The sequence below is a fragment of the Lasioglossum baleicum genome, chromosome 20, assembly GCF_051020765.1.
Source record: "Lasioglossum baleicum chromosome 20, iyLasBale1, whole genome shotgun sequence".
NCBI classification, from domain to species: Eukaryota; Metazoa; Arthropoda; class Insecta; order Hymenoptera; family Halictidae; genus Lasioglossum; species Lasioglossum baleicum.
The window spans coordinates 2,305,021-2,329,773 of record NC_134948.1 but is presented as its reverse complement, the minus strand read 5'-3'; the positions used below and the strand labels follow the sequence as shown (position 1 = coordinate 2,329,773).

General features: G+C 43.3%; 2 protein-coding genes across 3 annotated transcripts in view; one reads left to right on the top strand and one right to left on the bottom strand.

Moving 5' to 3' along the window:
- The first annotated feature begins 4,572 nt into the window (after window positions 1-4,572).
- Window positions 4,573-7,005, top strand: LOC143218933 (uncharacterized). Its single transcript, XM_076444585.1, has 3 exons — window positions 4,573-4,722; window positions 5,765-6,091; window positions 6,592-7,005. The coding sequence occupies exons 1-3, from the start codon at window positions 4,711-4,713 to the stop codon at window positions 6,784-6,786; spliced, it is 534 nt and encodes a 177-aa protein (XP_076300700.1). The 5' UTR covers window positions 4,573-4,710; the 3' UTR covers window positions 6,787-7,005.
- The window catches only part of LOC143218907 (uncharacterized), a 44,749-nt gene continuing 26,650 nt past the window's right edge, over window positions 6,655-24,753 (bottom strand). Inside the window, exons 3-7 of one of the 2 annotated variants that reach the window (XM_076444475.1) lie at window positions 18,563-18,624; window positions 18,327-18,450; window positions 14,985-15,153; window positions 13,213-13,876; window positions 6,655-13,148 (exon numbers count right to left, since the gene is read on the bottom strand). In XM_076444475.1, the coding sequence (XP_076300590.1) occupies window positions 9,153-13,148; window positions 13,213-13,876; window positions 14,985-15,153; window positions 18,327-18,450; window positions 18,563-18,624 (5,015 nt within the window). In that variant the 3' untranslated portion in view covers window positions 6,655-9,152. The remainder of the gene's footprint in view (window positions 13,149-13,212; window positions 13,877-14,984; window positions 15,154-18,326; window positions 18,451-18,562; window positions 18,625-24,753) is intronic. The other variant, XM_076444474.1, reaches the window with a different exon arrangement.

Here is a 24,753-nt window from a genome sequence, read left to right as displayed (position 1 = left end):
AGCACCGACCACCTAATTGGGACAAGTTCATTACGGTGTAATAATTCCGCGGCGTAATTCGCGATCCTGCGATCACCCGGCTGGTTCAATAAACATATGTTCCAGAAAACGTAATTTTGTCGAATCGTTCCTTTTGTTTTCTCTCTTGTCTGTAATACATTTAATTTATTTCTCGTGTCCCCACGAGAATGGCGGATAAAGGTACAATGTACAACTTAATTGTTCCGTGGAAAGGAGATTAGATAACCCCGGTGAAAAAATGTTCTTTGTCGAGAAACGTTCCTATCGGGAAAAAATCGATCTGTCGCAAACGGTGGCGAACCTTTGTCGAAACGTGTGGCGAACCACGTTGGGTAATTGTAACCCGCACAGACTATGCTAATCGAGAGTTTCACGCACGAATGGCGGAAAACGACAGAATTCGGGGAACCATGACGACGGGATTTCTAGCGTCGCTTTTTCGCCAGAAAATATGTCCCGGACGTAACCGTGGCGAATGTAACAGAACGAGAGACAAGCATGTGAAATATTTCTCAAGAAGAGGCACAATAGACTAATTAATTATTACAGATCTTCTGATAAATCGCTGTCCGGTTTCAGTTTTTGAATTATTCGGATCAGATCGTCGCGAGTTGATCTCGGTGGTAACAAGCTGTGGAATCGTTGCACCTTGCATTCCCAGGATCGGTAGCGTGAAAAATCGTTGACTCGGTGTCCCGCAAATGTCAGTCAAGGGAAATCTTGTCCGTCCTTTATGACATCCGCTACTGGCGAATAACACCGTAAATAATCGGGTAAATGTCGATGCCCGATACACACAATAGGCATTCCCTCTCGACAACCGTCCCTGGCCTCGTGCGGGCCAATCTGTACCGGGTTAGTGACACACCTAATCGTCCCGTAACGTTCGAGAACGATCCTGGATCAGGAAGGAAGAAGTCGACGTGCCTGACGCTCCGATCTCGACAAATAATCATCGCCTAAAAAATTATTCTGTGGAAGTGTCTATTTCTGAAGCTGAAACATCTTCAGAGACCTGTCCAATTAATAGCAGTCGCGTTTTTGAATATTTCAAGCAAAGGGTGTGGTCCGATTAAAATTCCACTGAATTTTGGAACCTCTCTGGGGTCTTGAATATCTTGCGACTAGAATTTTCAATTAAAAAATCTGAAAGAACAACCTTTTTACGAATGGACCAAACGACTTCAATTTCTCTGCAAGGCTAGAAGAACTAGTTTAGTAAATGACGTGTAAAAAAATATGTTAAAAAATGCACTTGGACGGAATAGTAAAAATTGATTTTTACAACTTTTTCTGGTCAACTGGTATAAATTATATACGCTCTGAAGATTTCATTGAAATTAGTTAATTGGTTTCCGAGTTATGAACGATCAAAAGTGGTAATTTGTAGTGTACCATAAAGTGGCAGGTTTTACCATTTTTGATCGTTTATAACTCGTGAACCAGGTAACCAATTTCAATGAAATTTTCAGAGCGTATATAATTTATACCGGTTGACAAAATACATCCTTTAAATTTTCGTTATTGGTCCAGCTAAAAAAGTTATAAAAATCAATTTTTAGTATTGTTTTTCACAATTCCGACCAAATGCATTACTAAACTAATTCTTCTAGCCTTACAGAGAAATTGAAGTTGTTTGGTCCATTCATATAAACATTATTCTGATTTAAAGTGTGTGGAATCAGTTATGCTCCTCACTATAAATGTTGGTAGTAGCAATGTTTCAGATCTTTTGCAGTCGTTGAGAATTCATATTTTGTTAGCATTCTTCCCCTGAAATGGACGCTTTCACCAGGCGATCCGAAGCCAGCTGGAAAAGGAGTGTTGAAAAATCGTTCTAACGACCTTTCATTGTTAACGCTTCCTTGCCCGTCGACGGTGGGCCAAGAACGGCGCCGCCGCCCACGCAACAAAGGAGCACAGCGCCAATTAATACCGCGGCACGATGATCGTTTAGCGCGGTCCTTAACCGTACGACGAAAAGATAAGCAAGCCGAGTTAAAGACAATGCTCCGCCGGGCGTGTCGAGATTACTTGGAATTCCGTGGAAAGGGCTTTTGTTCGGCGTGGTATCGCACGATCTGAGCATTATTAAGCCGCCCACGTGGCGGAGGCGACGCGGGACACGCGACACGATTTTCTGGCCATTCCTGAGACACCTGGCATGCCTCGCGTGACGATTGCACAGATGTTTCCTTAACAGGCCTCCTCACCTTCACGACGCCAGAAAAACACGATTTTTTAATATTCATTCTAGAAACAGCAATGATCTATGAACGCAAATTTTCTTCTATGATACCCAGATATATTCACGAAGTTCGAAATTGACATGTTTATTAGTTTCGTTTTAAAAAATTCATCTGACAGTAATCTTTCATTCATTCGTTACGGAATGACTTAATCACGGGACTACATAACTGGCAGCTAGACGATTTGGCAAATTCTGACAGCAAGAAACAGTGTGCATGTGTGGTCAGAGGCATACATGCGTGACGCCTATTCTTGCGCTGGGGTTTTGCTAAATCCTGAGAGATTATTTGCGAATGAATTTCACGGCATCAACGCAATCATACTTTTTTCCGCTCAGAAATTCGTCGACTGCGTACTTTCGTTGCTTTCGCGCGGCTTATGCGACCCTTTTTTATTGTTTCGGTGGACGAACAATTTTTTTGTAGACGAAACAGTTTCTTGTACACACCGATGGAAGTGTGTTGGACCCTTCCGGTTCAAGATTTATTTAATTATTAATAATAACGTCACAACTTTTGACAATATGAAAGAAAATTGTACACACATAGCTTAATTCGTCGATAATGTAAATTCATAAATTGGAATAGAGATAAACTGACTGGCGGATGTTGATAATGTCGATAATGCAAACAGTCACGTCGATAATGTAAATTCTTATTCAAATATTGATTAAAAGCTGCGACGTTCGTTTTTTTTTTGTTGTATTGAAATATGATTCAAAAAGTACTCTTTTAGTTTCTCCCAAATTTTCCAATTTTTCTTTCCCTAAAACCTTACTCGGACTATTGCGAACATTAAAAAAAAATTAGCCAAATCGGTCCAGCCGTTCTCAATTGATGCGCTCACCAACGAACAGCATTTGACTTTTATTTATACAGATATAATTTACACTACGATTGTTTAAATAAAAATCTGAGATAGCAGAGTCGTTCTACATGAAAAAATACATCGAAAACGTGCAACAACATTTTTCCATGGAAGCCTTTGGTTAAATGATAATCGCCTTCGAAGTGAAGTCCGCGCGCGTAAGCATATAAGGTAAGTAGAAACGGCCAGCCATGATCAGACAATAGCTCGCGCGCGCGACTCATCTTCAAAGGCGTATATCTCGGAAACGGAGCCGAGTATTAGAAAACTGCATTGTACGTTTCCGACTGATTGTTTCCTACTCTTCATCATCCCATTGTTCTTTTAATGAATACACCCCCAGAAAATGAGAAAAATATTAATTACTTAATTCCATTTGGTAAATTGTAGTTTCACTGGTGACCACTTCTTCCTGTTGATTTTACTTGACAAGGGACATTCATTGTAATGCATTGTAATGCAAATGTAGAACCTTTTCCAGAGATTTATAGGAAAGCATCGGTGCAACGTTAAAACAACTTTGCCAGGTCCAGTTCCGCAGGTTTTGTATTCGTGCGAGCTGCTTCCAGTGGCATCCGCGGTTAACTGCGGGACAAACGATTCGCCACAGTCAATCACCGAGGACTGATCATTCCAAGGAGACGCGACAACCTTCGCTCGGGTACTTTTTCCCCGGCGGAACTCATTCACTTTAATTGCAATTCGTTTGGTCGCGTCCCTTTCTTCGCGGAAACCTGTCGAGGCCGTTTTGACTCCCTGAATAATGAAGAAATTATTCCGCGATAAAATTATAACGTCATTTAATAAGCGTTTTATCAGACCGTTCTCTTTTTCTTACATCAGAGTGGCTAAACGCGCGATTAACGGTTGTCGAGGTTTTAATTCCACTCGCCCGGAGGCGTTGATTGTATTGAAAAATGTCATAAACAATGCAGCATGAATGATTCAGTATGCCGATGCATAGCTGTCGTTTCCTTTCTGACGGAGAACTCTTTCTGGAAACTTTGTTGCGATGGTTTTCACTGCTGCAGAACAGCAAAGATTATGAGACGTCTTTATCACTGTGCAAACATAACACTAAGCCTGTGTGCAGTCGGTATAACTAGCAATATCCTTATCTAAACACAGAAGTATAAATAGGATAGCCCACGTCTGACAGTAAGGTTTACTGACCAAGCCAGCGACCTTCCTCAAATTAGAGCGACTACGACATGTCTCAAGGAGATGGACAATGGTTTTCCCTCCCATCCCGCAATCATTCCGTCGTCAAGTTTTTCGTTCGGTTTGTGAGAGGATCGACGGCCATGCACCTGACCTCGGAGTGTGGAACCCTATGAGTGACAGGTCCCGCGAGGAGAAGCGTCAGGGCCCCGCGAACATAATGTCAATGTCAGCACCTCAGGTGCAGCGGCTTCAGGGTGTGGTCCCCTCCTACGGGTCGACGACTCCCTACCAGTTTCACATATATAAAAGGAGATGCGTGCTTGGTAAGGGTACAGCATATAACAGTCGGTACCCCTTAGGGCGAGTCCTGGTTCACCACCCAGCAGCGCTCTGATAGCATCACAAACCATGAAAGCGATCGTGAGTATTCGTCTGCATCCTTTGCTCTTCATAGTACTATTCAATTTGCCTACGACCGCTCACGATTTCCCCTAACCTAACACGACTCAATATAGGCCTAACATGACTCGATATAGGCCTAACACGACTCGATATAGAGCTAACATGACTCGATATGTTAGCAGTAGCTAACATGACTAGATAAGGAGCTAACATGACTCGATATACAGCTAACATGACTCAATATACAGGGTGAGGCGCCAGGAACAGGCCACCTGAACAACTCGGCTGCTATTGGTGTTAGGAAGAAATGCATCCGATGGAACTTGCTTGGTTTCGAGGGGGCATTAATCAGATGTTAGCAGCTTTTTTGTAGGTGGACGCGTAAAGGACATATGAAGGTCAACCTCATTTTTTTAAATGGAAGGAGCTATTTTTTATTACATCAATCGATGCAGCTGGACATTCGTTATACAAAAGTACTACCCTATGTATGTCGAGAAATTAGTATAGTTCAGGAGATATTTCAATTTAAATAAGTCTAAAATACAATTACAGCAATGGTATTTTAGAGTTATTTAAATTGAAATATCTCCTGAACTACTAACTTTTCGACATACATAGGTTAGTACTTTTTTATAATGAATGTCCAGCTGCATCGATTGATGTAGTTTTTAAGAATGCTCGGTATAGTATAAAGGTCAGTATAAAGTTATTTAAAAATACCTCATTCCATTTAAAAAAATGAAGTTGACCTTCATATGTCCTTTACGCGTCCACCTACAAAAAAGCTACTAACATCAGATTAATGCCCCCTCGGAACCAAGCAAGTTCCATGTGATGCATTTCTTCCTAACACCAATATCAGCCGAGTTATTCAGGTGGCCTGTTTCTGGCGCCTCACCCTGTAGACCTAACATGACTCAATATAGACCTAACATGACTCAATATAGACCTAGCGCGACTTAACACGACTCACACATTGGCCAGATCTATGACTAACACGACTTAACATGCACCCAGCATGATTTAATCTACGTAGAATTTTTCTCCTCATTTACAGATCGCCTTCTCCGCACTCTGCAGCTTGGCAGCAGCTCAGCCAGGATACCTGGCTCCATTGGTGTCCTATGGCTACCTTGGTATCCCCTTGGCATATGATGGCAGAGTTTTGGACTCTCCAGAGGTGGCACAAGCGAAAGCAGCCCACCTAGCCACACAGGCATACGAGGCTGCCAGGAACACGTTGGGTTATGCACACGTGCCTATCTTGACCCGTGTTTTCACACCTGCAATTACCTACGGCGCGCCCATCGGCGTCGATGGTCGGGTCGTCGATACACCTGAGGTCGCGGAAGCGAAGGCTGCTCATCTTGCAGCTCACGCACTGGTAATAGCCCGGGGAAAAATGCGAAGCCATTGGAACTTTGACTAATGAACCGTTTGTCTACGGTTGTGCGACTGTAGACTGGCTAAGCATCCAGACTAGGCGACTTGTGTTCGCATACTCAGTCAATAGTGTATGGCAGAAATATCTTTGCCAAATGAGAAGCAATCTCCTGGAGATTAGGCAATAGAAATTCGTCTTTTTTTTAAAGAATTGTGTCATGGAAATTAATTTTGGATATTAGTGAATCTGCTGGAAATTTATTTGTTTCGTTAAAGATGGGAGTCGACTGAGGTTATCATGTTTTATTTTGAGTTGAACTAATTCTGTTTTATTTTGAGTTGAACTAATTCTGTTTCATTTTGAGTTGAACTAATTCTGTTTCATTTTGAGTTGAACTAATTCTGTTTCATTTTGAGTTGAACTAATTCTGTTTCATTTTGAGTTGAACTAATTCTGTTTTATTTTGTGTTGAACTAATTCTGTTTTATTTTTAATTGCAGGAGGCTGCCAAGAAGCAAGGAATGTATCCGTATGGTGCTTTGGCATTTTCTGGTATACCATACGCTTATAGATACGGTTATGGTGCCCCTCTCGGTCCTGATGGCAGAGTGATCGACACCCCGGAAGTGGCAGAAGCGAAGGCTGCGCATTTCGCAGCGCATGCACTGGCTACTAAAGATGTTGGGAAAGTCTGATCAGTTTTACCTGCCAGATATTTGACAAACCACGTCAATTATTCGAACCAGAGATTAACGAAAAATTCATTGAAAATATATTGACAGGGTTGAGAAACGAAATTCTATTTTTTGTATAAAAGCAATTATTCACTGTTCCTTTAATGTTAACATTTCCAACGATGCCAGTATATGTGTGTATTTAACAGCTGTTTGATAATAAAGCTTAATAGTCACTGATATGGACAATATTTTTGTTATCCGAACTCCATAAACTTTTAGAATATACTACTTGTGGCTAGATGTCACCACCGTTCAGATTTATATCGTGTAATTAATTATCTGTTATGCTGAGGTGTGTTAATCAGCGTTCAATTTATAATTTTAATCGAGAAACGTTTTTATTTCGAATAAATAGAGTGTGCCAGGTAGGGGGTTGAAGACGGAGAAAAATCGAGGAGACTTGCACGTGGTATACAAGTATTATTTAACACAGTACAGACCCTTACAATACACGACCTCTGTCGAGACGTGAACATGCGTGCGAACGTCGGGATGTACGTAGATATTTACAGGGACGACCGAGGTACACGCAAGCGATCAATAATATCTAATCACTTATCACATTATCTACGTAAGAATCACTAAATGCAGCGGAATAAATTCACATGTAAAAATATATCCAAGAGTGTCGATACATTTATCCTCCGCCTGGGAAACAAACCCCGTGACAACAACGACGGCTCATCGTTGGCTTCTATCACCCTCCACAACATCAAGAAAAGAAGACACGCGAAGCTTTTTCGGGGGTAGAAAAATTTTCGAACACCTCCCACAACATGAGCACACACGCTAGAATTAAATAAAATTTATCACACGAAGCTGCTGCGGTTCTCAATCTATTTTTCACGTATACGATATATTTATTAATTTTAACCCTTTGCACTCGAATGGCTAGTCTGAGGCGCCACTAAAAATTACCATACCATTATTCAAAACAGATATAACATTATTAAATTTGTCTGTATTCTGTAAATCGTAAAAAGCTCTACTGTTATATAAGAAAACAGGTTCAATTTAATGTGCACAATGTAAAAAAAATTACATAGAACAAAAATGATCTGGGTTGAAACAAAAATCTTGATCTTGGAGTTCAAATTGCTTCGAGTGCAAAGGGTTAAACTAAACTCCAAATTGCGCAACTAAAATAATCTCTTACAAGTTCGTTTTATTACGGTACACGAGTTGAGAACCACTGCTGCGACGTCACACAAAGATCACGTGGCCAGCTCCAACCCTCCGCTAGCGATGGCCGGGTCCACTGTTACCCGAACCAGAAATTGAGTAGCGTGGGTCGGTTTGCACCCAGGCACGGACACGACCGCGAAGAAGGTGTTCGACGCATCAACGACACACACATTTACAGGATCCTCGAGCTAAGGTCGCGCGAATTCTCCGCCGAACGATTAGGGATCTATCATCTAGAAGGTAGGAATGATTTAGAGCGGCCGCCAGGGAATCGTGAAGATCGATCGATAGCTAAAACGACGCTCGTTGCTACGGGCAACAACGATTGAGTATTTAGTGAGTCCGTTCCGTATAATCGCCTAATCCTGTGCTACTTAATAACTGTCTCTCTCTCTCTCACTCTCTCTCTCTCTCTTCATATAATCTGTTCACTCATCACTGTACACTCTCGCGACTCAACAAAACCGACGTAAACCTAAATGTACATTTGTGCAAGTTGCATCAAGCCCCGTATCGGAACGCACACGTTGAGCAATGCGGGATCTATGCGATCTACCGATCCGGCCCGTGATCCGAACAATATTATTGTTCGACGACTGTTGCTAATTAGTAACGCATAAATACGAGATTCGAACGTCGATCTTCCACGCCAGGAGGAATCGACGTGGTTCACTCTTTATCCTAAAATTCGCTGCGAGTCTCGGGAGCTGTCCGGCCATCTTGTTTTTCCACAAACAATTAAATACAGACTGTCGGTAAAGTGCAGGCAACTGAAAGATTCTGTAGAGATTTAAGTAGATACAGTCAGCCAGCGTCAGACAGAAAGTTACGTTACACACTTCTTGATCTTTTGATCGATTAGGATCATTGTTTACCTGATCGATCTACTACGTAGCCAGGACAGGCCCCTGAGACCTCGAATCTCGCTCACGCCAGCTCTTCGTGGTCCGTGATCAATCAGCCCGGTCATTAATTTTAATAAGTGTGAATCCATGATCATGTACAAGGTTATGGCAATACTCAGGAAAGGAGGGGGGCCTGCGGGCCCAGCCTACATATAAATATACACTAGGGAGTCCGCGGATTCACCAGTTACCAAAATCAACGTCGCCACGAAGAGCCAGGCGAGTGTCTCGCCGTTACCACTTCCTGTGGGGGCACAATCCTTTGCGGACGTTGTGTTTGCAGCTCTGACTCTGCTCGTCGAAGGCCGTGCCTTCTTCGCAGACGAACCGGAAATCGAGGACCTGCCTCGAAGTGAACCCGGGGGAGCAATAGTGGAATAGTCTGCAGTCCCTGGTGTCGCCGTAGAAACGGTACATCTCCTTCTCCAGACAATTGAAACTGTCCGGCCTCTTCAGCATCACTGGTCTGCGATATCTCGAAGTCGTCGAGACTACCTCTTCAGGTTCTTTGGACGAGCTCAGGACAGTCTCGGTGGTGGAGGTCTGAGTGGAAGTCTCGGGAGAAGGCTCAGGAGTCAAGGACGTCTCCGTGGAGTCCTGGTGAGCCTTCGTCGTCGTCTCGGTGGACACTTCCTGCTGCATGACCGTCACAGTGGTCGCCTCCTCCTTGTCAGGTTCGCTGGAGATGGTAGCAAGTGGAGGAACCGTCGTGCTGATGATCTCCAGCTCGATCAACGTGTAGTTCTTGGTCGTCGTTGTCTGCTCAGTGGTGGACTCGATCTCCTTCAATGTTTCTCGGATGGTGGAAGCTAGGTTCGAGAGTCTGGTTACAGGGTAGGGTGTGAAGGTCTCGGTGCTGCTGGGACTCTCCTCCTTCTGCGCGTTCGTTGGAGACTTCTGCTCCGAAGGACTGGAGTCCTGGTCCCCTTCGTTCTTCACCGGAGGCTGGTCCTTCTGCATCAGATCCTTTGCTGGATCTCTCTTCTCCTGCTCCAACTTCACCTCCAGGATGTTCTCCTCGCTTCTAGCCTCTGTCGTGGTCACAGGAGCCTCTGTCAGCGCCACTGGGACCTCTGTCAGCATCACTGGGATTTCTGTCGTCTCTGTCGAATCCTCGTCCGTGACAGTACTCGTTGGAAGTGTCGTGGTCGCCTTTCGTGTCAATAAGGTGAACTTTCTGATCACAGGCTTAGGGGCTAGCTCATTGTAAGACTTGGGAGGCTTCGCTGGCTTTGGATTCAGCAAACTGATCCTGGGTTTGATGACGACAGGGTTGGGAGTCGTCGTGGGAGGGGTGTAGGTGTAGCTCTTCCTGAGTGAGATGGGCTTGAACAGCTTTGGAGGCGTCGGCTTCGCTGTGGTCGTAGTTGTAGTTGTGGTTGTTGTCGTCGTCGTAGAGGTTGTCTGCTGCAAGTTCTCCCCACTCGAATCATTAGACTTCTTTTCACCCTCTTTCTCTGCTTTAGCGTCCGCAGACTTAGTAGTAACTTCAACTCGATCTTCAGGACTCTCTTCACTCTTGCCAACGTCGTCCTTAATCTTCTTCCTCTTCTCTTCCTTAGCTACCTCCGTCTCCTTGTAATTATCAGGCTCGTAATTATCATCGACATAGTCGTGAGCACTGTTCTCCACAGACTCGGAAGACTTCTTGCTGTCCGACAACTCCTCCTTCTTCTCCTTAGGCAGCTCATCGGTATACTTCAACACACCTTCTGTACTATCCTCGTGATCGTCTTCCGACTTGTCTTCGTCGTTATCTTCGACAGTGTCTTCTCTGGAGGTAGAATCTTCTTCAGCCTCAGTGGTCGAGTCCTTGTAGTCGTTCTCTGTTCCGATCTCATGACTGCTGTCGTAGAACGACTCTGTAGAGTCGTGGTACTCCAAAGACTCCTCCTGAGAGGTGACTTCCTCGCCCTTTATCGTCGAATACTCCTGGTACTCCTTCCCTTCGTCTTCGCCAGAGAATTTCCTGCTCTTGTCCTGTCTGTGCGTGACGACTTCCTTAGATGTCTCAAACTTCATGCTCTTACCTCTTCTAGATCCTAGTTTTGTTAAAGGAGCCTCTTCGGAATCCTTGTACTCTTCAGAGTCTTTGGTCTCTTCAGAGTTCTTCGTCTCTTCATCGCTAGTATCGGTGAGAGACTCATCCTCTATGCTTTCTATCGAAGACTCCTCTCTGTAATAATGCTTCTCCTTCTTCGACAGCTTCTCCTTTACCTTGGCATCCTGCTTCTCATCTTCTTTCTCGACGTCATCCTTCAAAACGGAAACTGTAGTCTTCTCTTCATCTTTCTCTTCGTGCTCCTCTTCGTCTTTCACCAAGCTCTCCACCTGCTTGTTCGAAGTCCCATATTCATTGGCATCTCCCTTTCTACTATCTTTGTCCACATCCTGATCCTTCCCACCCTGAAGACTCTTTCCATAGCCCTGATGCCCCACAGCCCTAGTGTCCACCTCCTTCGAAGTCTGAGACTCTGGCTCGTCAAAGATATGCTTATCAATTTGTTCAATCTCAAACTCCACAACTGGAGTCGTCGCCACGATCTTCTCCTCATCAGTTGGCTCTGTGGAGTTCTCAATTTGTGCTTCGGCTTCGACACTCTTCGGGTCCTTCATCGAAGCTATCTTCCCTGAGAAGGACCTTATCCTAGAACTTTTCCTCTTAGCATTCGACTTGGTTTCAGCTCGTTCTACGGATTTGTGAGTAGTGCTTTCCTCATTCGATTCTTCCTTTTTCTTATCCTCAAGTTTCTTAGACGGTTTGCTTGTGTTGACTTCTTCGTTGGAGTACTTCGAAGAGTGCTTAGTACCTGTAGCTTCGTCACTAGGTTCCTCCTTCTTCTTGGTCAGTTCAATGTCTGGTGGCGTGGATTGAGTGGTCTGCTCTGTTGTAGAAAGGATTGAGGCATCGGTTGTAGTAGGATCCTCGTCAGTGGAGCTGTCGAGACTCCCTTGAGTCGAGGATTTCATCTTCATGTACTCGTTTGGATCCAGGATGACGATGTCAATGACCCTTTTGCCTTCCACGTGCTTCACACCATCAGCATCGACTTCCTTCTTTTCTTCATCCTTAGCATCCTCTTCTTTCGAAGTCTCTTGTTTCGAATCCTCTTGTTTCGAATCCTCTTCTTTCGAGTCCTCTTCTTTCGAGTCCTCTTCTTTCGAGTCCTCTTCTTTCGAGTCCTCTTCCTTATAATCCGACTCTGCCTCCTCTCTGTTACCCTTCACATCAACGTACTCTTCATCATCAGACTCCTTCGTGTCCACTTTCAACGGACTTCCAGAGTACTCAGCATCATCGCCCTTGCTATCCTTACTATCAGCATCATACTCGCTATCTTCATACTCCCTAGCCTTGAAGTTCTTCGAGGCCTTGGTCTCCAGGTCCTCCAAAGACGCTTTGCCTCCCACCTTACCAGCCTCGGCAGCCTGAAGACTGCTTCCCTCAAAAACATTGCGGATAGTGTCCTCGTTAAACTCTCCACCAAAGAGGATATCCCTGAACTTCATCAGACTCTCCTTGATAGCCTGGAAGTCCGAAGGCTCATCCTCAGTCTTCTTCTTGTTTCTACCCTTATCATGAATGTCTACCACCTGGACTTCTTGTCTTTTGGGTCTATCACCCCCGTAGACGAAGGACACCATAGAGTTCTTGGTCTGACCAACTGATCTTCTGACTCTCAACGATGTCTTGCTGACTGCTACTCGTCTAGCGTTGCGAATCTTAGGGACATCTCTGTAGAAGGGGTCAAACGATTCGTCCCCTTCCTTATAGTCATCATAGCTAGCTGGTATGGTTGGTAGTGGCAAGGTTACCAACTGGGTAGTGTTCAGAGGTCTACCGGACTCATCGCTGACGCTGGCTTTAGCAGTGACTATCACCCTGGACTGGGAAGGTAGCAAAGGCGAAGGATTCTGCACGATTCTCTGGATGTCTGGTGGCGGCAGGTTGATGGTAATCTGATGGGGTTTCAGATGGGGTATTGGCACAGGTGGCAGCACGTGTATGTGCTGGGTAACCTGCTCGCTAGTCGACTGGGAGGACTGTGTGGGTTTCGAAACGCTCCTCAGGGTAGGATAAAATGATCTAACAGTAGTCTCATCGGTTGCTGGAGTGGGCAAGAAGTTCCCAGAGATTCTTTGCTGCTGAGAAGTCTGGCTGGTTTTGGTCTGCACCGATCGTTGAGGTTCCGATGGCGTTGGCACTGGGGAGATCGTCAGCTTCGATATCTAGATCGAAGAAAAATAAAAATTACAGACTCTCTACTATCTAGTCAATCGTTTCGATAGCTACCTTTCCTTTGCTGATCGGGTGGACAGCTTCTAGAGGCCTGATGTTGTGCTCCCCAGTCTCACGGTACTCCGAAGTCTCTCTGGGGTTGTTGTTGTGCAGGATGAACTGCTCCGTGGTGCTGGCTATCCCGTGGTTATGGAATATGGGGTTGATCAACGCAGGACTGTTCCCATTGTTGCTCAGAAGCGTTTGGATTGTGGAGGAGGTCGCATGGAACAAGGGTGACACCGTTGAAGGTTCATTGTGGATGATCTGAGGACTGGAAGTGGAGCTGATTCTGATCTGGTGCACCTGGGGAGGCTGGACTGTTGTGGAACTGACGCCCTGGTTGCTGAAAAGCTGATAGGAAGTTGCCTGCTGGTTGTTACTCCTCTCCCCGTTGTGGAAGATGTACTGATGATGGTAGCCGCCGTTCTTGTCGTCGTAGAGGGACTTTGACTGACTTGTGTGTACTTGGGGGAAGGGTGGCTGGGGCTGGAAGTGCTGAGGGTAGCCTGTAGGGTGCGAGAAGGTGCTGGAGGCTGGCGTTGTCGATGGCTTGTTGGGCTTGGAGGTAGTGGTGGTCGTCGTCGTTGTGGTCGAGGGTCTCGCCGACGTGGTGCGCTGCGGGTGGTCGTCTATGGAGTCCAAGGGGTCGATGTCGTCCTCGCTGTTCTCGTGGAGGCTGCAAACGGGAGCTACAGTTAGCATCGTCAATGTGGTGAAGGTCATTTATCGCTACTGTAGATCGGTACTCCAATAAACTTGTGTCTTTTGAACTGGCGTAAAGTAATTAATAGACTGCAGATGTCCATGCAATTTTTGCAGGCAAATTTTAAGAGAAAGTGGAATTAAATAAAACCTTATTTTCAGTGGAAGTAGCCTTTATAGATCTGGAATAAATAAAAATCCAGCATTTTTTGAAAATTTCTGGATGCCATGAATGCATAAAGGTCCGCAGTCTAGTGAATAATTTAGTTGTGTGATCGAGTTATCACTGTTCCTCCCCTATGCGAAGCAGACCTACCCCTATTCCTATTTTCCAGCACCAACAATGAACGTGAGAAGGTAGAAGAGGTGCTAGAATTGACGGACGCTATGTAAAAGGTTAGCCACCCCCGCGTTAGGGTATCCACAGCCGATTAGACTTGGCAATTTCAGAGCTGAACGCCGAGAGATTGTAAGAGACTGCCAGTGTGTATTTTTAATTAATTTCTTGCGGGATTAAAGAAGGCTACCGAAGCCGGCTTGTGCCATGACCAGGCAACATTTAGCCAACATATTGCCAACAAAGTAAGACCGGTGAGCCATGTAATTCGGTCGACAGGCGTGACGCTAACAAGTGAAAACTGCTATGAGAGCGATCGATCAAAAAATCGGCGTGGCACGCAATCGCGAGCCGTCCACGCCTCTCTCGATCCCGTATCACGCGAGCTGACACGAAAGTGGCGCTGGTATGTGGATCGGTGCTCTGGTCCTTACGAAACCCCTGGGGTGAACGTCCAGACGGTCGCAGATAAACAGTCCGCGCGACAGGTGGAGTAGCCAATCTACAGGTCGTAATGATCATTTCACTCGTATACATATACATAAATTCCCGGTCGCCGGGTAACTAGAGTTACGTGCGGCGGGGACTGACGCCGGGAAACGTCAACGGGGTCGAGTGTGAACCCGTTTTCGATAGACTGATACATTGGCCTGGCGAAGGGTGGGTCGATATACGAATCAGAATATTGCAAGAAACCACCAGAAATTAATTTAATCGGAAGTTTTCGGGGGAAGTGTTGGCTTACCTGAGAGTGACAGCGTTGTTCCCGTAAAGCTCCAAGTTCAAGTTGTAGAATCGCTCGCTCTTGCTGCAATCGACCTCGTCGACTCTTTCGCAGACCCGGGTTTCCTGATCGAAGACGGTCCCGTTCAGACAGAGGAACTTTATGTCCATAATCTCGTCTGAAACCAAGTCTCGTGGTGAAGGACGGGCTCATTATTCGGGGATGCTCTTCAGGGTCATCGTTCACGAAACGTCTATACACTTCGCTACTACATTTGTTAATTTACGAACCTCTTTCACGCGACAAACTATCTCTGCTAGCATAAAGGTAGGCAAAATATGTATCGGATAGTAAATGACAATTTTAAACATTTCTTTCTAATTTTTTGTACCACTACTTCATTTAACCCCTACAATATCGTGTCAGACTCGTGTTGAAGATTTTGAACACAGTCTAATAAATGTGTATGTTATTAATCTTCTTTAAACCGAGATTAAATTCTATTTTGGTTTCGTTAATATACAGGGTGTCCCAGCTAACTTGACCACCTTAAATATCTTTGTTGTTTTTAAAGATACGTCAAATGTCTGCAGGACAAAGTTGAATGGTAAAATGGGGCTCATACGATACCATAAAAATTTTTGTTTTTATGTAATTGTTTTTGGAGATATGAAGGTCACCTTCATCTTTTTTAATGGAATGAGGTATTTTTTATACCATAGATCGATAGAGTATCAAATTCTGAGTATAAAAGTGTTGACCTTCATATGTCCTAAACCTAATAGTTAATGAGATATTATCGAAACAATTTTCTTTTTTCTTTGGATATTATCTCATTAACTATTAGGTTTAGGACATATGAAGGTCAACACTTTTATACTCAGAATTTGATACTCTATCGATTTATGGTATAAAAACTAGGACTTTCCATTTAAAAAAGTGAAGGTGTCCTTCATATCCCTAAAAAAATTACATAAAAATAAAAATTCTTTTGGTATCGTATGAGCCCCATTTTACCATTCAACTTTGTCCTGCAGACAAAGATATTTAAGGTGGTCAAGTTAGGTGAAACACCCGGTATAGTTATTGAAGAACATGTGGGCATTCAATAGATGTCAATTCTCTCCTTTTTTAGGAAATTACGAACTACAAAGAAAGTTCTAATCATTGAAACCGTAAAATAAATCGTAGGGCAAACGGTTAAGCGAATCAAGGCAATGTTAATGACCTGCATTTATGCATAGCACTTCAAATCATACCACAAAGAACACTAAAATCGAAACGTTAAGCTGTCCTACTCATTAGCCACTAATTAATTAATTCCAGCCCATTCCAAAACTAAAAAATGCCGTTTGACACACTACTATGAAGTCATACATCTGACTCGTTACGGATAAAAATAAATAACCTTCGCACGTAATAAAAAATTGAAATGTCACAGTCACTTAGTGACTTCGATTTATATTAATGGTCCCGTGGACGATTGAAAAGATTTTTTGCGAAGACATCTACCAACGCAAAACGTTCGATTGTGGTCGATAAAAGATCCGGACAGATCACAGAGTCCCGGCGGCGATCTATCGATCGGATCTCGCCGGTGTCGTGACAATTAGAATCGATAATTAAGCGCGCGCCGGGCGTCGCGTCTCGACAAATCGGTAGATCGACCCGATCGAATGATCGAGAGGTCCGCCGGGGGGCCCGGCGAGCGCCGATCCAAGTTTTGTAATCGATCGAGAGATCACTCCGCTCCGAGAATGTCACGGTCGTTGAGGAACGTTTACTGACCTAAGCCGAGAGTGTCTGGCTGAGGCCCGTCACGAGAAACCGATCCTGACTTTGGTGGCTTTTCAGTCGAACCCGACGTCAATTTATGGTTCTGCCCAGCTCGGCCAATTGGGAAACAGTTTTTTTCCTCGTTTCTACACTGTTCGCTTGCTTAACACACCTGTGCCACCGGTGGCTGGGTCGTTGGAGACCCGAGGCACCAACAAACGCGAAGTTTGTTGTTCGAAGGTTTCAATGTTTTCATTTCTCTCGGAAATAGACGAATCTACAGAGAACGATGTTATTTGGTTCGGGACGATGCACACTGGTTCACACGCTCTCATTCTAGCTGTCATTTGGTAGAAAAGCAACTTGCCAAAATCGATATTTATTGAATGTATGTTGTTCCCTATATGTCCATGACATTCGATGAAATTAATGAGATTTATCAAACATTGTGATTAGAACAAGCATTTAAAAATCAACATTTTATGAATCCTATTTGCCACCGAAAAAATTACCTCTTTTCTTATTGATACCCTGGAGAATCTATTTAATATTGTGGGTCCATTTTTGTTGCAAATGAATAGTATTTGTCCATATTTTTAGAGTATATCTTTTGTACTAAGATTTAATATTTATAATTTATTGAGATAACAATGCTCAATAAACTAAAGAGAATCTTCGTCCCTCATTGTATCAAAGTGCATTATTATCAGCGTTCTTTCCTCTGTGAAATCATGCAACAATCACATCCCATTCGGCCCTGGTACACAAGTTATTATTGTTTAAAGAGTATGTGTCGCCTGAATTGCGGCTGAACCTCTGGCATTTTGATGATGCAAACAATTAATATTGAAAGATGTTGAAGAAGAAAGTGATGACAATAATGATTTGTCAATATAATATAATATAATGTCAATCGTTATTGTTGTTTATACAATGAAAATTATATTTTTGTTTTTTATAATTAATATTATGTTTTTCGCACAGTTTTTTATAATTAATATTATGTTTTTCGCACAGTTCCAAATAAAATATTTTTAATTATGTTTATAAAATCCATTACTTCAAAAATGATTGATTATTGTGTTTATTTAAAACCTGAACCTGATTTATCAGACACTTTCGATAATCTGAGAAAAAAATGTTTTAAACAAAATTTAATTAACATTCAGCAGTCTACAAATTCCAATCCAAAAAATTAAAAAAGAAACTTTTAATGCATAAATAATTAAAGTCACCTCGAATTCTTAAAAGCCAATATGTATTTTTGACTTGATCATACTGTAGCTGATATCAAAACGAATCCAACGACCTAAATTACTATACCTTTAAACTTTCAAATAGTGCTAAAATATTAATGAACAGCTAGATCGAGCGCGTGGACCACTGTGCGATTTTCCGCCTTCACTGTTGATTTTTTTTCTCTCAAGGTCATTTGTTGGGCCTTCGAGGTCATCCATTATTTTTGAAAGAGAGAATGCAGTACTTCAATCTAATTTTTATAGATTTTTAACATTTTGGTAGTTGCTAGTTCAGCATGAGAAGTTTTCTGATTAGCTGAAGCGACTGTAGCCATGAGCACTGAATTACCTTTCTGACCAATGGTGCAAACGTGAAACATCTGACATCCAGCTTCAACGTCAGCGTAGTATCCGCCAATCACCTTCCCCTGACACGAGAAGTTCGTATCCGGCAGGTTGTCGAAGTCCAAATACTTGTCAGACAATGAACAACGGCACATTAAACATACGGTCGCATTAATGAATAATTTTAAAAATTAAAAATTGAAAAAAGATGGATGCAGTGTTAAAAATTACAGTACTCACGCCAGGTTCCCCCGCGCTGCATAACACGGAGCCATGCTGGAGGTTGAGGATGGACAAGAAAACTGCAACAGAAGACAACCATTGTCATAATCATGGAACACTCTGGACAGTGAAAGCGTCATGGACGAGAAAATCATTTTCACGTCATGGGGGAAACCGTAAGAAAAGGCTGCGTGTTCGCCACGGGGGTAATTTGCTTGTCTAATTTATGCGTTTGCGCAACGTTTGCACCCAGGGAACCCTGTTACACCAGTTACTGTTATAATTACAGGCAACTATCGACACGCACCGAGCTGCTCCACCAGAAAACACCTAAACGAAAAATTCCTGCCAGTCTTATCTCATTCGAAAGTTCATGAATTACCAAATAATGACCATACTTCGCCATACTGCTTAATAATCAAATAATCTCCAGGAGCTCCACAGTAATTATCATATTTTATTGTTAGATTCATCTAACAGCATTTTTTAAGCACTTTAGCCCTTTGCACTCGAATGACGAATCTAAGGCGCCACTAAAAATTACCATACCATTATTCAAAACCGATATAACATTATTAAATTTGTCTGTATTCTGTAAATTGTAAAAAGCTCTACTGTTATATATATATATAAGAAAACAGGTTCAATTTGATGTGCACAATGTAAAAAAGATTACATAGAAGAAAAATGATCTGGGTTGAAACAAATGTCTTGATTTTGGAATTCAAATTGCTTCGAGTGCAAAGGGTTAATCACAGCGTTCATTTCAGTTGACGGTCAGTGAAATGATTATTAATAAAATAGAATGTCACACGGTACAGAAACGATTGGCGATCGAGTGGCAAGTTGTGGACCGAGGCCATCAGGTGTGAATACGAGCTGTCCAATCAGATTCATTGCCGGATCCTGTCGATCTCGCGAATCTAATATTTGCGATCGAGGTCTCTCGCTTCGATTTCCATAATTACCAGTCTATCGACCGTTCCAGGCTTCGATCCCGGAATCGACATCGTTCGATCTGAACTCCATAGTTTCTCTGCGTCCGATAGAACAATCAAGCATTTTTCTATACATCACCGGATTAATCCAAAATATTCTTGCAATATTTTCTACGTAAAAATTGTATTTTACAGATATACAGCTGTTTATCGATCGATAGAATTTTGAGCCGAAATTTTATGGTGAAAAAAATTCACGGTCAACAGGCTGGCAGTTTCTAAAAGACAAAAAAGGCCCACGGAGTTTCTAGGATCCTGGTCGAGGACGATTAAACTCACTAAACCGAAAGATTGATGTGTAAAATTTCGATTTCTACGGTGGAATCCCGACGCCTGGGGTCCACGCTTTCCATTTCTCTCTCTCTCCTTTCCTTTTCTAGTCACCTCCACACTATGTATCATCGACACCCACTTTTGACACCATTTTTTAACTGTTCGCCGTTCGCTGTCAAAGTGTGCCGCTGCCTCAATTTACACTGAACCTCGGTGCTACGAAAAATTGTGCAACGATTCCTCGAGTCAAAAAGCAAAAACCACGATTCGTGTATGAAATACGTATTATTTAACTCTACAATGAAACTCGCAAAATTCTTCAAAAAATGTCTAGGCCTCTAAGAAAGTAAAAAAAAAAATATGAAAAACATATTTTGTGGCTCGCAAAAATTAGTATTATCATTCGAAAAAATTCTGTCGCGATTCTGACGCAAGGGGGGCAATTAGGGGCACGCAGTTGGGTGCAACGCCATCTGCGACGCGTCTCCGAGCGCCTGCATGCTGCAACCATCGCGCTGCGCGTTTCCCATTCCCATTTTTCCGCGCATCCTCACGCAGTGGCGCTGCACCGGCAGTGATATAATCCCTTCAGCGCGTAATACCTGTGTGAATCCCGTGACATTTAGGTCTGCGAAACGATCCGCCGACCCGGTGCTCGTCTTCGCGAGAAGACAACTCCTGACAGTCCCCGATAAATCTATCATCCGCGATCATGTAAATGGACGTCGCGGAACTGATTCACACCGATACGAATCCGTTCGATCGATGATCGAGCTGTGGATCCCCCTGGTACACAGCACCCCTCAGGGAGAGAGATCGTTAAAAAGCCATAATCCTGAATTAAGGCCGTAGCGAGATCCTAGAACGCGCAGTCTATCTAAATCCAGCGTATGGCAAATAAAAATGTCTAACGACGGTGCATAAAACCGGTGCATCGAATGGCTGCATAAAATCCGGATCGTTTAACGAGCACGGCTTTATGAAGAGCTCAAATGTCATCCGGATATATGTATTGCAAATTCAAGTGCCCCATTACTGGAAGATTATTTACATTTGCTGTCCGAGGCGTTGGAAAATTTCTTCTGGCAATTTCTTTCTTCGAGCGGTGTACTTGAGCAATATATTTAATGAAACTTATTACGTGCAACACCGACGATGTTCGATTAACGACTGACTAATTTTCCAAAGGAAATGTTCCCTCGTGCACACTCACCACAGAGCTGGGGAAAACAGTATTTTAAATAGTGAATAGTAAATAATCCTATTTATTTTAAAGTATGTGTACAACTTTGAAAATAAAATATTTTATTTTTTTCAGTAATTTTTTTCGAAACAGTACTTTATTTGAAGAATATTGGAAATATTTGTATTTTGTCTTTATTTTCAATTTCAATTTTAAGCATTATTATATCGTTTCTTAACGATAAGATAAACTGTATGGTTATGTTTATCTCAGAGTATTATAACAATACAAAAAGTAAGATATTTTATTTCGTGTTTCTGTGACTGTTAAAATAGAAATATTTTATTTCGTGGATAAAATTGTTGAAATAGAAATATTTTATTTTCGAAATCCTATATATCTTACTTAAAATACTATTTTCTTGAAGCAAAATGAAATCTAAAATATTAAATAGTATTTGAAATATTTGTTTCGCCAAATAATGCCCACCTCTGACACTCACCATACATATCCACACATTTTCCAGGCGTTTTAAAAAGATTTTGTCGGCGGTGTAAAAATTAGTTGGACATTTTCGCGACTCGGGTTTCTCCCGGGAGTTTCAGCGCTCGTTTAGAACCTGGTCGAGAGGTAAAAACAAAGTGGGTTCCAGACTCGATAATTGGATCAGAGTGGAGTATAATTAACCCAATTGCAGGGATCGTAATTCCGCAAATAATTACGACGATAAATAATGTCCGATATCAATTAGGAGAACGGGAGAAGCGTTTCTGGTTTTCGTCCGGGAATAATTATACTGGAACTAAGGAGGGAAAAACTGCAGCTTCGATGGCCGCATCTGGGCCTCATCTGGGCTCCGAGATGAGCCAGGATTGTGCAACCGGGATGTAGCAACGTCTCAGCGACGCTACCGTAACGATAATATCGCGGTAATGGTCGTAACTGTTGCGATAATCGAGCCACGAGATTTCTTCTCGTTTCTCCTCCGGTCCTCTTCAAATATTTCCTTAGTGGCCGGTGTTTGCGCTATCTAATTGCAAGTGTCAAAATCAATCGACGGGAAACACGAGACGGCAAGTGCATCGCGCTATTATCTCCTCGCAGTGCGCGTCGCTCTTCGACAAGGAAAAATCCATTCAATCAGTATTGTGTGATTGTACAATTTTTTATGTATGATCTCGCACTTGCGGTCATTAATTAATATATATATAATTTATGCGCAACATTTTTGTTTGTACGGTTGAGTAATTCTTCGAAATGTGTTCGTTTTTCGTGTTTTTTTTCTAGCGAATTCCAAGCAGAAATCACTAATTATTGATTCTGATTGCGGTAGACCTTTGCCTGGCCGGTTTTACGTTGGCCCCTATAGTTTACCGGCACCGTTTCTCAAGATTTAATTGTCCCATTGTTGATCCCGGTTAAGATCCGCGAGGTGTGCTGCCGCTGCTAATTGTTCTGTTCGTTTGATAATTTGCAACGTGGGAAGTCCGATTGTTGCCGGGGGTCACCGAATCTTTTCGATATTATCCGGCGATCACGGGCATAAATAAATTACCCGCGCACGTCCGAGCCCGTTCCTCTCACGACTGAAATGGGAATGACTATTGCCATTTGCGATTCCCCTCCCTAACAAATTGGTACCTTGCAAATTATTTGCTCAATTCAATCGAATCGCTTCTTTACACGAACAGACTGGTACCAAGATTTATACTATTGTTTATGTTTAATCAACACAAAATGTCATAGTTTGACATGTTAACACTTTCGAGTCGCGTTCACCGCGACAGCGTCTGGCGTTATTGCGCGGAGTCAGAATTCCTGGCGTCCTTATCATCATTCTAATTAGGTAATTGCAGCTGTCTAGGACGCCTCCGCACTGATTTTCAGATGTAATTACTTCCGGGTCTATGAAAGCCTCTTCGCGTTCGCTACACGTAACTCTACTCGTCTCTTCTCCAGTCTCTGACAGGTTTAAAATTCGTGGATCACATAGAACATATTTCTCCAAACCTCGTTCAACGTCTCGAAGACAACTCAAGTCGAGAATAATTATATTGAACGGGGTCCGATTAATTTTTCGAAAAGACGCGGACACGAATGACAAATGATTTCGCAATGCCAGCTGACGATTAGAAGAGTGTAGTAACGGTGGATCGTGTCGCAACAGAAGGATTCTACCGAGCAGGATGTCATAAATTGTTGCGCCGCGGAAACCTGACCGAACAATTAATGCACGGCTGCATGTCGAACAAGATGGTAACGTGTAAGCAGAGCCACGGCAAATAAACGTTCATGTTTGGTAAATTGCAGGGCGTCACCTTGCTCCGCAACAATGCCAACATCTCACTGTGCAATCGCCGCTCTCCGAGAAAGTTAACTGACTCTGGGGAATTCTAACACACCCAGCAGGCTCATCAAATAATCCGCTAACAGATTTCGTTGCAGAAATATCGTTAACGTTCGGACTTTCTACAAGCGCGAATATAATAAAGCCTGCACATTAACATAAATTATTCGTCGAGAAGTCGTGTTTCCTTATAATTAAAATACGAGAGACAATCTTTCCGTGGTTCACTGGTCCTGGGTCACGATTCTGTTTCGTTGGAGTCACGTGGCGGCCCCCACTCCGCGCAACACACCTCGCTGCCACTGGTGGACTGCGTCGAGTAGTGGGGATGACCTTGTGCTTATAACGAGGCGGATGAAGCTGGTACAGGAGCGGAGGAGACAAGAACTACAGGCATGTGACTCGATGCAGGTCTGAATAGGTTGTCTGAAAGATGAAAAGGTGTATCTGCCGATCGTGGCCATTGAATCGAATCGTACACGTGTTCGATTCGATCCTCGGCGAATGCCTCCGACAAAGGGGGGCGTCGAGCCATAGGTTAGGAGCCGCGGCGAGCATAATCGACATTCGACGCACGAAAATCGTGTAGCCGGTGAGTAACGGCGGCAGATCGCGCCCGCGAGAGGTGTCCCATCAGCCGTGAATCTTTTCGGAGTACTTTCTCGCGCGGAATTACACGAGCAGGCCCTCCTCCGCCGTGGATAATGGCGTTTCCATGTGTTGGCGACGATATTTCCTGCATCGATATATCGCCCACGCCGCTCGACGGCCGTGCATTATCGACGTAACCGCGGATATTCGGTGTAACGTGCGCGCCAAGAAGGTGAAAGGTGCTCTTCTTACGTGACTTTACAATACACCCGTATGCCCTTTCGACGCTAATCGAATCACCATGGCTAGCTTCCTCCTGCGACGTGGTCCCGTGACTTGGTAAAACATTTAATTGTGGCTTAATGAAGTTTTTAGTAGCAATAACAATTTAATGTACGCGCGCGGGGGTTAATCCTTAGTGCTGGAAAAAATTTTCAGATTTTTAGGAACATTGCTTGACCTTCTAGAATTTTTTGAATATTCATGACTTTGGTAAAATGAAGAAATCTCGCTTCGCCTCGAGCCCGGTCCGACGAAATATTAAAACCGGGGACAAACGGAATTGTTAATGGCAATAACGGTTTAATGTACGCATTCGGGGGTTAATTCCGAGTGTCAGCAAAAGTTTGTAGATTTTCAAAAAAATTGTTAAGCCTGCTGGAATTATTTAATTTATTTAATTTAATTCCGTGAAACGAAGAGGAATTTCTGCACGGCGCTCGAATTAAGCGTTCAAGAATCGCAGCGGCGAGTATTACGTGCGCCGCGATAGACGTGGAACGATGTTAAATAGGCGACCCGAGCATCTGCAATTTCT

Excerpts from the sequence above, each read along its gene's own strand:
- LOC143218933 (XM_076444585.1), top strand. Across the intron at positions 6,092-6,591 it reads ATCTTGCAGCTCACGCACTG|GAGGCTGCCAAGAAGCAAGG; the intron begins GTAATAGCCCGG and ends TTTTAATTGCAG.